This window comes from Carlito syrichta, unplaced genomic scaffold (genome assembly GCF_000164805.1).
Source record: "Carlito syrichta isolate Samal-C Ts95f unplaced genomic scaffold, Tarsius_syrichta-2.0.1 Scaffold307331, whole genome shotgun sequence".
Taxonomy (NCBI): domain Eukaryota; kingdom Metazoa; phylum Chordata; class Mammalia; order Primates; family Tarsiidae; genus Carlito; species Carlito syrichta.
The window spans coordinates 931,890-944,800 of NW_007251427.1; the positions used below are offsets into that span (position 1 = coordinate 931,890).

Consider the following 12,911-nt stretch of genomic DNA (forward strand, 5'->3'; position numbering starts at 1 on the left):
GGTCTTGCCAAGTTGCCCAGGCTGGTCTCGAACCTGCGGGCTCAGGTAATCCACTTGCCTCGGCCTCCCAAAGTACTGGGATTACAGGCTGAACCACCAAGCCCGGCTCAGACTAGAGGTTTTTTTTTTTGTTTTTTGTTTTTGAATTGGAGTCTCACTCTGTCATCCAGACTGGAGTGCAGTGACCGCTCCTGGCCACCGCAGGACTGACGATCCTTCCGCCTCAGCCTTCCAAGTAGCTGAAACTACAGGCGCGTGCTACCACGCCTGGCTAATTTTTGATTTATTGTAGAGATGAGGTCTCGCCAAGTTGCCCAGGCAGGTCTCGAACCCATGGACTCAGGCAATCCACTCACTTCAGCCTCCCAGAGGCGCGGGATTACAGGCTGAGCCACTAAGCCCAGCTCAGACTAGAGGTTTTATATCAGCTTTTAACTTTTTCTTTTTGTCCTTTATGGAATGATAGTTGAGTATGGGCTCAGATTGTTATAGCATCAGAACTATTTTTGCTAGCACACCTAGTTACATATTGTTGTTCTTACCGCTCAATCTACCTTTGACTTTGCTTTGTAAAACAAGTGGCAGAAACTGGGAGAATTTTGTGAAAATAATCCAAGTGACATAGTAAAAAATATATTTTCTAAACAGTTTTATATATCTTGAAGGCTGTTTATAAAAAATTGTAAATTCTGAACCTTAGACCTAGAATATATTATGTAAACTAGATTTATCTTCTGGCCAGGTTCCTCCTGGATGAAGAAGGACCAGCCCACCTTTACCCTCCGACAAGTTGGAATAATATGTGAGCGTCTCTTAAAAGATTATGAAGATAAGATTCGGGAGGAGTATGAGCAAATCCTCAATACCAAACTAGCAGGTAGGCTAAGACAGTGACCATACCACTGTTGTTAATAAGGTTCAGTAAGAATTAACCCCAGTTAAGTAACTTAGAAAAGAAAGTAGGGCTTTTTATGCAAGAGGGTTTTTTTTTTTTTTCCCCGAGTTGAAGTCTCACTTTTGCCCAGGCTGGAGTGCAGTGGCATGCTTATGGCCACCACATCCTCAACCTGCTGGGCTCAGGTGATTCTTCCACTTCAGCTTTCCAAATAGCTGGAACTGCAGGCTTGCACCACCATGCCTGGCTAATTTTTTGATTTATTGTAGAGTCGAGGTCTCACCAAGTTGCCCAGGCTGGTCTCAATCCCCTGGGCTCAGGCAGTCCTCTCGCCTCGGCCTCCCAGAGTGCTGGAATTAAAGGTGTGAGCCACCGTGCCCCGCCACAAGAGGGTTTACTGAGTTGTGAATATTGCACTTAGTCTTAGGTAATTGTAAACTTTATATAAAAGGACTTTTCATTTTCATTTCTCAAAGGAGATAAACCAAACTCTTACAAGAACTTTCTGTTGAATAAAGGCTGTTTCTCAAACATTATATTCTTCTGATTAAAGTCCTTACTGTACCCTATCACACTGATGGGATACAGTTCAAGATGTGTTACTTGGAGTGACAATATGATTAATTAAGAAATTTATAAGCAACTTTTTCTTGCTTTGCTGCTGTGTGGTCATCAGAGAGAAGTGAAAAGGCACAATTTCTTCCAGTAGCTACATTGTTCCCTAATCTGATGACCCACACAACATGGTTCCTCGGAATGTTAATAGATCTGCTCATGTTGGAAACTGTTGGATTCAGTAAAGTTAAATAGGTTCCTTTATAGTAAAAAATTCCTTGATCCTTCAATATACAAATATGTTTATAATAAGAAGCTCTAGTATATAATTCCCTCTCCCACTCCCACGCTAATAATTTTTTTGATCAGCTGGCTCTAAATCATTTCTGTTAACAGATGTCAGGCTACCATCTACCTTTCTACTGAGTTTCCCCTTAGAAGGCGGTACTTCTGCAGAACTATCTGCAGTTACATGGTGTAGAATTTTCTCTTAGATTTCTGGCCATCCCACACTTCTTACACATGTTTTTCACTCCGTGTGTGTTGAAATTTATAGCAATCAAAGAACTTCAGAGCTTCATGTCCCATAGGAAATTTGTTGAAATATGCCAGTCTATGCTAGTGAGCATTACCTCTCTATCTTGGGAGGTTATTAGTAGGGAAAGGAGTTATATGAGGGGGAGAAGTCATTAGGAAAATGTTACTATACTGTAGATGATCAGTAACCAAATCTAGAAGCCAGGGATTTGGCCCTGGGTTCTAAGAAGAAAGATTAGATCTGAGTGACCTTTATAAAGAGAGCCTGAGAAGGTGGAGAATTGAAACTGGAAAGCTATGTGATCCTGACACTTAATTCTTGAAAAATTGAGGAAGAGTTTCTGAGGATAAGTATATTATTTTTGTCCTCACAGAACAATATGAATCTTTTGTGAAATTCACACATGATCAGATTATGCGACGGTATGGAACAAGGCCAACAAGCTGTAAGTATTGCCAAGTTTTTCTTTGAATTTTCCAAGTTCCAGAAGCAAGATTTCTACACTCCATATCTTCTCTCAGAGAGCAAAAAGGCCTTGTGAAGTAAAATAATAGCTAAGATTATGTATGTGCCTAGCACTGTGCTAAGCCCTTTAAATCCTCACCGAAGCTTATATAATCCTCATTTAACCCTATGAGGACTATTATTAACCCCATTTTATAGTTAAGGATAGCACTTAAAAAGTTAAATAATTTGCCCAAGCTTAGATAGCTAGTGGCTCAACCAAGATTGAAAATTTAGGTAGTCTGACTCCAGCACTAATTTGTTTGCTACCTTTCTTTTCTTCAGAAAGGTAGTTCCAATTGTTAATTTATTAAAGTTGATTTCTCTTTTTTTTTTGAGTTGGAGTCTTACTCTGTCCCCCAGACTGGAGTGCAGTGGCCGCTCACGGCCACCGCAGCCTCGACCTGCTGGGCTCTGGCGATCCTTCCGCCTCAGCCTTCCGAGTAGCCAGAATTACAGGCATGCGCTACCACGCCCGGCTGATTTTTTGATTTATTGTAGAGATGAGGTCTTGCTGCCTAGGCGGGTCTCGAACCCGTGGGCTCAGGCAATCCACTCACCTCAACCTCCCAAAGGCGCGGGGTTACAGGCTGAGCCACCGAGCCCGGCTTAAAGTTGATTTCTTATTTTATCAGGTGTGTGGTCAGGATTTCTTATTCTAAAGATCTTACAATGACCAATTGCTCAAAACATAAATTATAAATAGCTATATATTGAACTGAATTTGAGTCAGGTTTCTTAAATTCTTGAGTTTTAGTACCTTTTAATTGGTGACTTATATTCTTCATGCCGTTTATTACATTTACTGTCAGTTAATATTTAAAAAACATGACACTACATTTTTTAGTAATTCTTTACCGTTTCCTTTTTTGTTTTGTATTCCTAATTTGCAGATGTGTCCTGAGCTTTGTTGCATATCTGGGTACCAGGTTTGACCTCAAGAGATGGCTGCTGTACACTTTTTGCAACTGGTTTGATATCACATTTCAGCTCCAACTTTGCATCCTGAGAACACTTAATGTTTCTGCAGGTCCATTTTATACAACTTGAAAGACCTTAAAACTTTCTGGTTGCCACAAGCATATCTTTCTTTTCTGCTCATCCAATAAACAGCTGTGCCCTACTGTGATAGATTTTCCAAACAAAATACCTGGAGCAGCAGTTTAGCAAAATATGCCTTCAGTGGCACTCAACAAGTGGAGTTTCCCCAAGCACAGTTCTGTAAGAAGTGTGTGTGAGAGTGTGTGTATATGTGTGTATGTGTATTTTTTAAGTTATTATTTGTATTGTGCAAATTTTTTTTGATCTTGGGGATTCTGGCTGTGAATTTGATGCACGACAATTATGGTTAAAAACATTTGGTTGGTCTACAGAAGATCATTAATGTTTTGTGACCATATAAGTTGTAACAGTGGATTGTTTTTGTGTGTAGGTATTATTGTTAAATACAGGGACTGTTTCCAGGCACAGAATATGAATCATAAGTTAGGAGGGACATTAGATGTGATTATGATGATATAGCGATGGTCTGCGGTCCTAGATCTACAAATGTGTGGCGAGAAATTAGAACAAACTGGAGATGGGCCATTGACACATGGACTTTGCCTAGCTGTATTAGAAAAATACATTGACTCCAAGCCTTAAAATACTCACATGGAGTCGGCACTCACCTCATTCAAACAGTCAAAGAGCTCCCTGGACACTCAGCCTCTAAAGGGAAAAGGTCTCCCGTAGAGCAGGAGCATCAGGGTTCACTTGGGAGCATAACACAGGTGAGCACGGAGCTGGGCCTGGACCAGGCCCTGGCAGCACTGCTACTTGGGAGGAGCCACTTCACCTTTGTATCAGTTTTTAAAAATAGAATTTGGATCCTTTGGTCAGGTTCCCCCAAATTCTTTTGAGGTATCCATGTTCAACTGCTTGAGCTTTGTTTTGGCAACCCCCTGCCTGAAGTTGCTTATAGGCTGTTCTTCATCTTGTTTCCAAGACTGAGGAACAGAAAGTAGCCTCTGTTTTGAGGAGGTGGAAGTTAAGTATACATTTATTTTTTACTGTGACTTGTTCAGGACCACATTTTACAAAATGCCTTGTTTCCTTTATTGTTTCTGGAAAGGAAAGTACTATTAATATTGTTTTAGTTTGATTATAGAATAGTTTTTTTAATTAGGGCTTATTTTGAAAAATTTTGAGTTTTAATTCAAATGTATGCCAATACCTTCCAAAGTAAGGTAATAATTCAGAGACAGTTGTTCTGATCAGATGGCTTAGAGAAATTTCTGGAATATTCACATTTGAAGATTCCTTATTAATGAATGTCTTTGACTTAAATCTAACCAAAAACTACAACATTATTCTTTGTACATTTTCATTATATAGTGTTAACAAGCTTAGTTGCAAACAAATAAAATACTTAAGCTATTTGTTTACCTTGCCTTCTTAATACTGTGATCATGTTTATTAATACATGAGGTTGCCACAACCATTTCCCCAGTTGAATGTTAAATTGGAAATTTATGGACTTTTTAAAAAAGCCCAGCAGTGATTTTTTAAAATAATTAAATAATAATTTTGCTTTGCATGTGGAGGGTGGTTTGTTCCATCTCTTTATTTTTGGGGTAGTCACTTGTTCCAAAAAGAGGAACATAGCAGTGACTGTAATGGGAGCAACCTTGCTGTGGGTAGTCACACCAAAACAAGGAAGGGGCAGCTGTGGGGGCTGGACTGGGCATAAGGAATGATGCTTCACTGAACTCTCGATATAGATCAGTGTGATGTGCTCACTTACTATTTCAGGTGTCCGTCCCCATTCCTACTAAAATGGCTTCTTCCTGGGAAATTGAGTAAGTTTCTGTAAGGAAAATGATACCCTCTCATCTACCCTCTCACTATATCCAGTGTTGTTTGGCTGTTGTTTTATAATACAGTTGCCTTTGGGGCCATAGGGTAAGATCACACCACCTTGGCTGGGTTTTGGGATTTCCTCTAGATACTAGATGTGTTTGGTTAGTGTTTATAATCTAGAGAAAAGACAATTCCTAGGACAGAAAATTGGGACCTGCAAGGCAGATCTTAAACTGGCGAAGGAAAGAATCGCTAGACTTGATTTCTAAAGCATGAGTCTAAGGTCACTCACAGTAGGGAAATGTCTTTTTCCAATGGAAGTCACAGTCCAAGGAAGAAGTCAACTCGCAAAAGGGGCTGGGCACAATGACTCATGCCTATCATCCTAGCACTTTGGGAAGCCAAAGTGGGCAGATTGTTAGAGCCGATAAATTCGAGACCAGCTTGGGCAACAACAAAACCTGGTCTCTATAAAAAATGAGAAAATTAGTTGGGCATGGTGGTCTGTGCCTGTAGTCTCAGCTATTCAGGATGCTGAGGTAGGAGGATCATGCCTGAGTCTAGGAGGTTGAAGCTGCCATGAGCCATGATTGTCATGTAATTGTCATGATCATGCCACTACACTACAGCCTGGGCAACTGAGACCCTTAAAAAAAAAAAAACCTGTAGGCCGGGCTCAGTGGCTCAGCCTGTAATCCCAGCGCTTTGGGATTACAGCCGAGGTGGATGGATTGCCTGAACCCGCGGGTTTGAGACCCCCCTGGGCAGCTTGGCGAGACCTCATCTTTACAATAAATAAAAAATTAGCTGGGCGTGGTAGCGCACACCTGTAGTTCCAGCCACTTGGAAGGCTGAGGCGGAAGGATCGCCGGAGCCCAGCAGGTCGAGGCTGCGGTGGCCGGGAGTGGCCACTGCACTCCAGTCTGGGCGACAGAGTGAGACTCCAACTCAAAAAAACCTGTAAAGGTACGCCAGGACCTACGGTTTCAGGACAGCCATATCTAATGAACTAAAAAGTTTTTCTGGCTGGATGCAATGACTCACGCCTATAATCCCAGCACCTTGGGAGGAGAAGGTGAGAGGATTGCCTGAGCCCACAGGCTCAAGACCAGCCCGGGCAACTTGGCGAGACTTCATCTCTATAATAAATAAAAAAATTAGCTGGGCATCATGGCATGTGCCTATAGTTCCATCTACTTGGAAGGCTGAGGCAGAAGGATCACCTAGCCCAGCAGGTCAAGGCTGCAGTGGCCATGAGCGTGTAGCTGCACTCTAGCCTGGGCGACAAAATGAGACACCAACTCAATAAATAAAAGTTTTTCTTTCATTCCAGTTTTGTCTTAGTACAATCTGAGGCTAAAGGAATGAAAGGAGTAAGTATCCATGCCTGGCTCAGGAGTAAAGGGAGGATCAAAGCTCCTGAGGCATTGATAATTGTTGAGCACCTCCCAAGAGGAAAAACATCAAGGAAGAACAAGAATTTAGGCCAACCTTCCACACCTAGTGAATCTTCTGCCTACTAGAAAGGACGACTGGTTGGAGGATTGATACAATAAATAAAGGAATGGCTTTTGGATGTTTGTAGCACTGTAGTTTAGTCTCTGCCACCAGTTCCCTGTGTGAACTTTGCCAGATTACTAAACTAAGCTATGGTTTTTTTAATCTGTAAAATAAAGGTTAATAGTATGTACATCATTGGGATTTCTTTTCAAAGGCAAGAAATAATCCATGTAAAAGTTTAGCAAGGGTACCTGCATGATCAATGTTTATATACATAACCCTGAATTGTACCCCACGTCTTTATAATAAAAATTTTAAAAAGTTTAGTACAACGTAGGGCATAGACTTACACTTTAACATTTATAGCAGGTTTCTTCATCAGACCCAAACCTGAAGTAGTGATTCTCAGCTTTCCAGTATGAACGGCCCATTCTAACATCAAAAATTTTTATTTTTTTATTAGAATTTATACATGTGTTTTATTAAGGAAGCAATAAACGAATGACAGGAATTTGGGAATGCTTTTCAGTGTGTCTCTATCCACTATATATGTTGTATATGTTATTCACTACAGCAACGGTCAGCAAACTATGGCCTGTTTTTGTAAAGTTTTATGGAAACACTGTCCCACCTGTTCATTTGTGTCTGTGGTTGCTTTCACACTAGCTCCGGACTTGAGTATGTGCCACCAAGACCATAGCATGGGCCACAGAGATAAAAAGACTTACTCTCTGGCCCTTTACAGAAAAGTTTGCTGGCCCCTGCACTAGAGCATTAAAACATTTGAAAAAGAGCACACACACAAGGCAAGCGTACTTGATTTATAATCTTTAGTGCATCGTGAGTTGCGGACACATTCCCTCATTTGTCATTCCCAGGGGTGTTAAAACTTAAGTTGAGGTATGATTTTTTAAAAAAATCCTTTGCCTACATAAGTGAAAGCCAGTTGCCAAAGTGAATATCTTGCAGAAAAAGCTAATGCACAGCTTCTAGAGCAGTGATTTCTCAAGGATGGGGACAGGGAGCATTTAACAGAAAATAGCATGAGTTTGAAGATAGTTTGTAAAATATATTTTTTTTAAGTTTCAAAGTTTATTAGAGAAAAAAGGGAGAAAAGAAACGGAGGCATTGAGTTGGCGTGGGTGATAGAAACCATACGATTGCTCCACAATAAACCTGATATGCCTTCACAATTGATATGCTAAAGAGGGTGGAGTCTAGAAACTGCCACTCAGGAGACTGACATCTCTGGGCTTCTGATAGTAAGAGACAAGGAGAGGAGTGATCTTTTCCTGATCATATTGTCTTGCAGGAGAACTGCGAGGCATGTAAAATATTCTTTTTTGTTGTTTTGTTTTGTTTGAGTTGGGCCCTCACTCTATCACCCAGACTGGAGTGCAGTAACTCACTCCCGGCCACCGCAGCCTCGACCTGCTGGGCTCTGGCGATCCTTCCGCCTCAGCCTTCCAAGTAGCTGGAATTACAGGCATGCGCTACCACGCCCGGCTGATTTTTGGTTTATTGTAGAGATGAGGTCTCACTGCCCAGGCGGGTCTGGAACCCGTGGGCTCAGGCATTCCACTCACCTCAGCCTCCCAAAGGCACAGGATTACAGGCTGAGCCACCGAGCCCGGCTAAAAATATTATTTTTAAGGAACAGAGACTTCTCTGCTACTCTGGGGATCCTTTGTTGAAAACAGCTTCAGAGAGTGCTATAGTCTTCTAGAGCTACCATGAAGCTGGACCTTGGATAAGGTTGGACGCCTCCAAGAACAAAGGAGTGCATTTCAATAGTTGAAGTCTTCATGGGCTTCTGTTTTGTTTTTACTGATTGTTGTATCCAGTATCTCACCTCACATGCCAGGTTATCTGTGAGTTGGACAGTATATTTGAAAAATTGTTTGCAGGAATAAAGACAAGAATGAGAGTTTCTGGTTGTCTGTGATTTAATTCAGGTTTCTGAAGGCTGCAGGTTCCCTGAGTCACCCAGATTATATACAGCCGAGTGGAAGGTTCACTTGAGAACTGGTTTACTTTAGTTTCACCTTTATCTTGAAGATGTAATACTTTGGGATCCCAACTTAAGGTGTCTGGTGGGAGTTCCCACCTTTAACTAGCCTCAGGTTTTGTCTTGGCCGCTTCAGAACATGAGGCTTCTAAAAGACTTCCAAAAATTCAGCTCACACATCAAGGAGCTTCCTCCAGATTGGCAAATATTTTATTTTATTTTATTTTATTTTTTTCTGAGTTGGAGTCTTACTCTGTCGCCCAGACTGGAGTGCAGTGGCCGCTCCCGGCCACCGCAGCCTCGACCTACTGGGCTCCGGCGATCCTTCCGCCTCAGCCTTACAAGTAACTGGAACTACAATCTTTCATGTTAATGCGACATAAGTAGGAAATGACATGTTTGTATTGTCTTTGTGTGTTTCTCAATCATTCAGCAAGCATTACTGGGGTCTTCTGTGTCTTTATTTGTGGAGGACAGTTATTTTTGTCTTTGGGCTTTTTTAGAGACAGTCTCACTGTCACCCAGGCTGAAATTCAGTGGCATGATCATAGCTCACGGCGGCCGCAAACTCCTGGGTTCAAATGATCCACCCACCTCAGCTTCCCAAGTGGCTAAGACTACAGGTGTGCACTAACACACCCTGCTAATATTTAAATTTTTATAGAGATGGGATCTTACTCTCTTGCCCAGGCTGGTTTCAAACTTCTGGCCTCAAGCAGTCCTCCTGCCTCCTGCTGGGATTACAGATGTGAATCACTATGCCTAGCCAATACTTTATTTTTCCAATCTTGACAAGTTTTTTTTTAAGTAACCCTAGTCTATCTGTCTTACATTCCAAGTACCTGATTTAGAGTTAAATAAACAGTCGAATCTTGACCTCAGTCTAGCAAGTGATATAAGCAAGTAAGGTAAAAATTGCTAAGTTTTGTGTGAATGGTACATGTAGTGGACTGAGGAAGAGAAGATGTGGTTCTAAGTGGTAACAGAGATCAGGGAAGGCTTCACTGGAGGAAGTAGGGAAGCAAGGTTCAAAGGATGAATAGGCTCAGATAAGTGAAAGTAGGAATCCGGGCTTAAGTAAGCAAAGACTGAGTGGTGGGAAATCATGGTGGTGTGCAGGGAGGACAGTCTTGTTTAGCCAGAGTATGCAGATCCTAGGAAGAGAGTTTTGGTCTAAGTAGAGGTTAGATAATAGAGAGCTTTGACTACTAGGAGTTGGCCCTTATTTATTCTGTGAGATCTGAATGGTTTGGGGAAAATTAGTTCAGGACTAGGTACAGGACAGAGGGGTAAATACCAAACTAGAGACACAACCCTTATGAGCACCTTTTTTTGGAGGGGGAGGGGTGTCTAGTCAGAGTTAATAAAGGCCTGTACACTGATTGAGAAGGATGATTAAGCATGACTATAGTTTCACCTGGCTAAGAAGCGCACAACTCTAAAAGAATCTTTCTGGTCTCATCTTCCCTGTCCCCATAGGCACATGTTCACAGATCTTTTTTCTTTTCTTTACCCCTCACTTGATCCAATCCAGCCCAATTGCATAGCTGCTGCTGGTTCCTTTGGGGGTGGGGACAGGTGAGGAGTTGAAATAGATGATCTTAAATACATATATTAAAGGCATTAATTAGCTGTTGCACACACTATTAAAATTTTTGCTCTCAGTCACTTGAACTCAGGATTGCAAGGTTACAGTGAGCTATAATTGTACTACTGCACTCCAGCCTAGGTAACAGAATGAGACTCTTAACTCTAAAAAAATTTTTTTAAATTTTCCTCTCAGACTGTCCTCAGCATTGACTCACCTCATCATTTTGCCTGGAATTCCCTTTTCACTTGACAAATACCTACTCAAGTGGTAATTGTCTTTCCACTCCCTTCTTCAAGGTAAAGTTATTTATCAATTCAGTAAATGTTTATTGAGCACCTACTGTTTGCCAAGTTCTGTTCTAGGCACTAGGAATATATCACTAAACTGGATAAGGTCCCTGCTCCTGTGCTTACATTCTTGTGAGGCAAACATGCCAACAAGTTAATTCAAAATTTTAAAGTGAAAATAGGCCAGGTGTGTTGGTTCGCTCCTGTAATCTCAGAACTTCAGGAGGGCAGGACAGGAGGATTGCCCAAGCCCAGGAATTCGAGACCAGCCTAGGCAACATAGGCCTCATCTCTACAAAAATAAAAATTAAAAAATTAGCCAAGCATGGTGGCACATGCCTATAGTCCCAGCTACTTGGGAAGTTGAGGCTGCGGTGAACCATGATGGTGTCACTGCACTCTAGCCTGGGTAACAGTGAGACCTCAAACTTATCCCCTCCCCAGAATAAGCACTTAGTTTTATGCCCTTGTATAATGTGTTTGTGTATCTATATGACTCTTCTACTGTACTGAGCTCTAGAACCTATTTCTTTTCTTGTCTTTTTTTTTTTTTTAATGGAGTCTCATTCTGTTGCCCAGGCTTGAGTGCAGTGGCACACTTATGGCCACCGCAGCCTCGACCTGCTGGGTTCAGGCAATCCTTCTGCCTCCTTCCAAGCTGGAACTACAGGTATACACCACCACACCCAGCTAATTTTTTGATTTATTGTAGAAATGAGGTCTCACCAAGTTGCCCAGTCTGGTCTCCAACCCGTGAGCTCAGGCAGTCCTCTTACCTCAGCCTCCCAAAGTGCTGAGATTGTAGGCGTGAGTCACCACGCCCGGCCAATTCTTGTCTTTTGACTTAAATGATGAGTGACTAAATTATGTGGCTACTTTTCCTCCTTGCCAGTCTTCAATATTCGGCTGGAAACTCTTTCCCCTTAACTCTCAGATCAAATAATCGTAAACCTGCAGGCTGTCTGTCTGCAGCCAAGGTAAGAGAGATTCTGTCCTTACCCTGGAGAAGCTAACGGTCTAGTGGGCAGAAGTGTGATAAGACTCCTTGTTTTGGTAAGTGTCCTGTTTGTCTGAACAGAGAAAGAGCAAGATGTTTCTTGGGGAAAGCTATTCAGCTGTCCTGGCAGGTTCCCTTCAGGTAGTTTAATTACCCTGATCTGTTTTCAGGAAGCTGACTTAATAAAGCTATATGGGTCTATAAAACCAGACTCCAGTGTGTAATTTTTTTTTTTTTTTTGAGTCGCAGTCTCACTCTGTCGCCCAGACTGGAGTGCGGTGGCACACTCAGTCCACTGCAACTTTGACCTACTGGGCTCAGGTGGTTCTTCCACCTCAGCCTTCCTTCCAAGTAGCTGGAACCACAGACTCGTGCCAATATGCCCGGCTAATTTTTTATTTTTATTTTTATTTTAGAGATGAGGTCTTGCCATATTGCCCAGGCAGTCCTCTCTCCTCTGCCTCCCAAAGTGCTGGGATTACAGGTGTGAGCCACAGCACCCGCCAATGTAATTATGAGACTACATGTCATGTGCAGTAGATTGGCCCCTGGCTTTACCTGTGTGTTTTTATGTAATCATGCCACTTGAGAATCCTAATTAAAGTTGAGAGGCAGCTCTGAATATCCAAATGAGGGGAGTTAGTATTAGGGATGGAGTGTTTACCAACATCAAGTTACCCCTACCACCATGAGCCTGGCACAGTTCCTTTTCAATTCAGTTACTTCAGTGCTTCTTGATTGCTTCACCTGTTCAACTTGTTACTTTCTTCAGCCTCACATGTCAGATTCTTAGATGTTCCTTAGATGGTCACTATGGTTTCCATTATATTCCAGGTCTTGGGACTGATTTGTCTTTCATGTTCTTTGGCTTCTCTGCTCTGTTGTATCTATCCTACACCTGAATTATCAGGTTGGAAGTAGGAATCGTTTCCAAACTCACTGCCTTCCTCAGATGTGCTACCGAGTTTATTCAAATGTGTTGTGGTGGTAGGACCAGGATACAGGACCTGAATAGTTCCCAGTGTGCTAAGTTATACACGACCCATCTGTAGAAAGATAGTGTTACTGCTTTTTTCGGGTTATGACCAAGATACCCTACATGAGGAAACCCTACAGGTCAAGGTCCAAAAGTCCCGTGAATGGAGACCCAGGGGGACTTTAGGCGGCCACCTGGGACTGTCCAGACACCCTATGC

At 42.1% G+C, this 12,911-nt stretch overlaps 1 protein-coding gene across 1 annotated transcript in view; it reads left to right on the plus strand.

Moving 5' to 3' along the window:
• Positions 1-4,932, plus strand: part of AKIRIN1 (akirin 1) — a 14,850-nt gene extending 9,918 nt beyond the window's left edge. Inside the window, exons 4-6 of the mRNA XM_008064422.2 lie at positions 743-877; positions 2,362-2,433; positions 3,386-4,932. Of these exons, the coding sequence (XP_008062613.1) occupies positions 743-877; positions 2,362-2,433; positions 3,386-3,396 (218 nt within the window). The 3' untranslated portion in view covers positions 3,397-4,932. The remainder of the gene's footprint in view (positions 1-742; positions 878-2,361; positions 2,434-3,385) is intronic.
• The last annotated feature ends 7,979 nt before the right edge of the window (positions 4,933-12,911 follow it).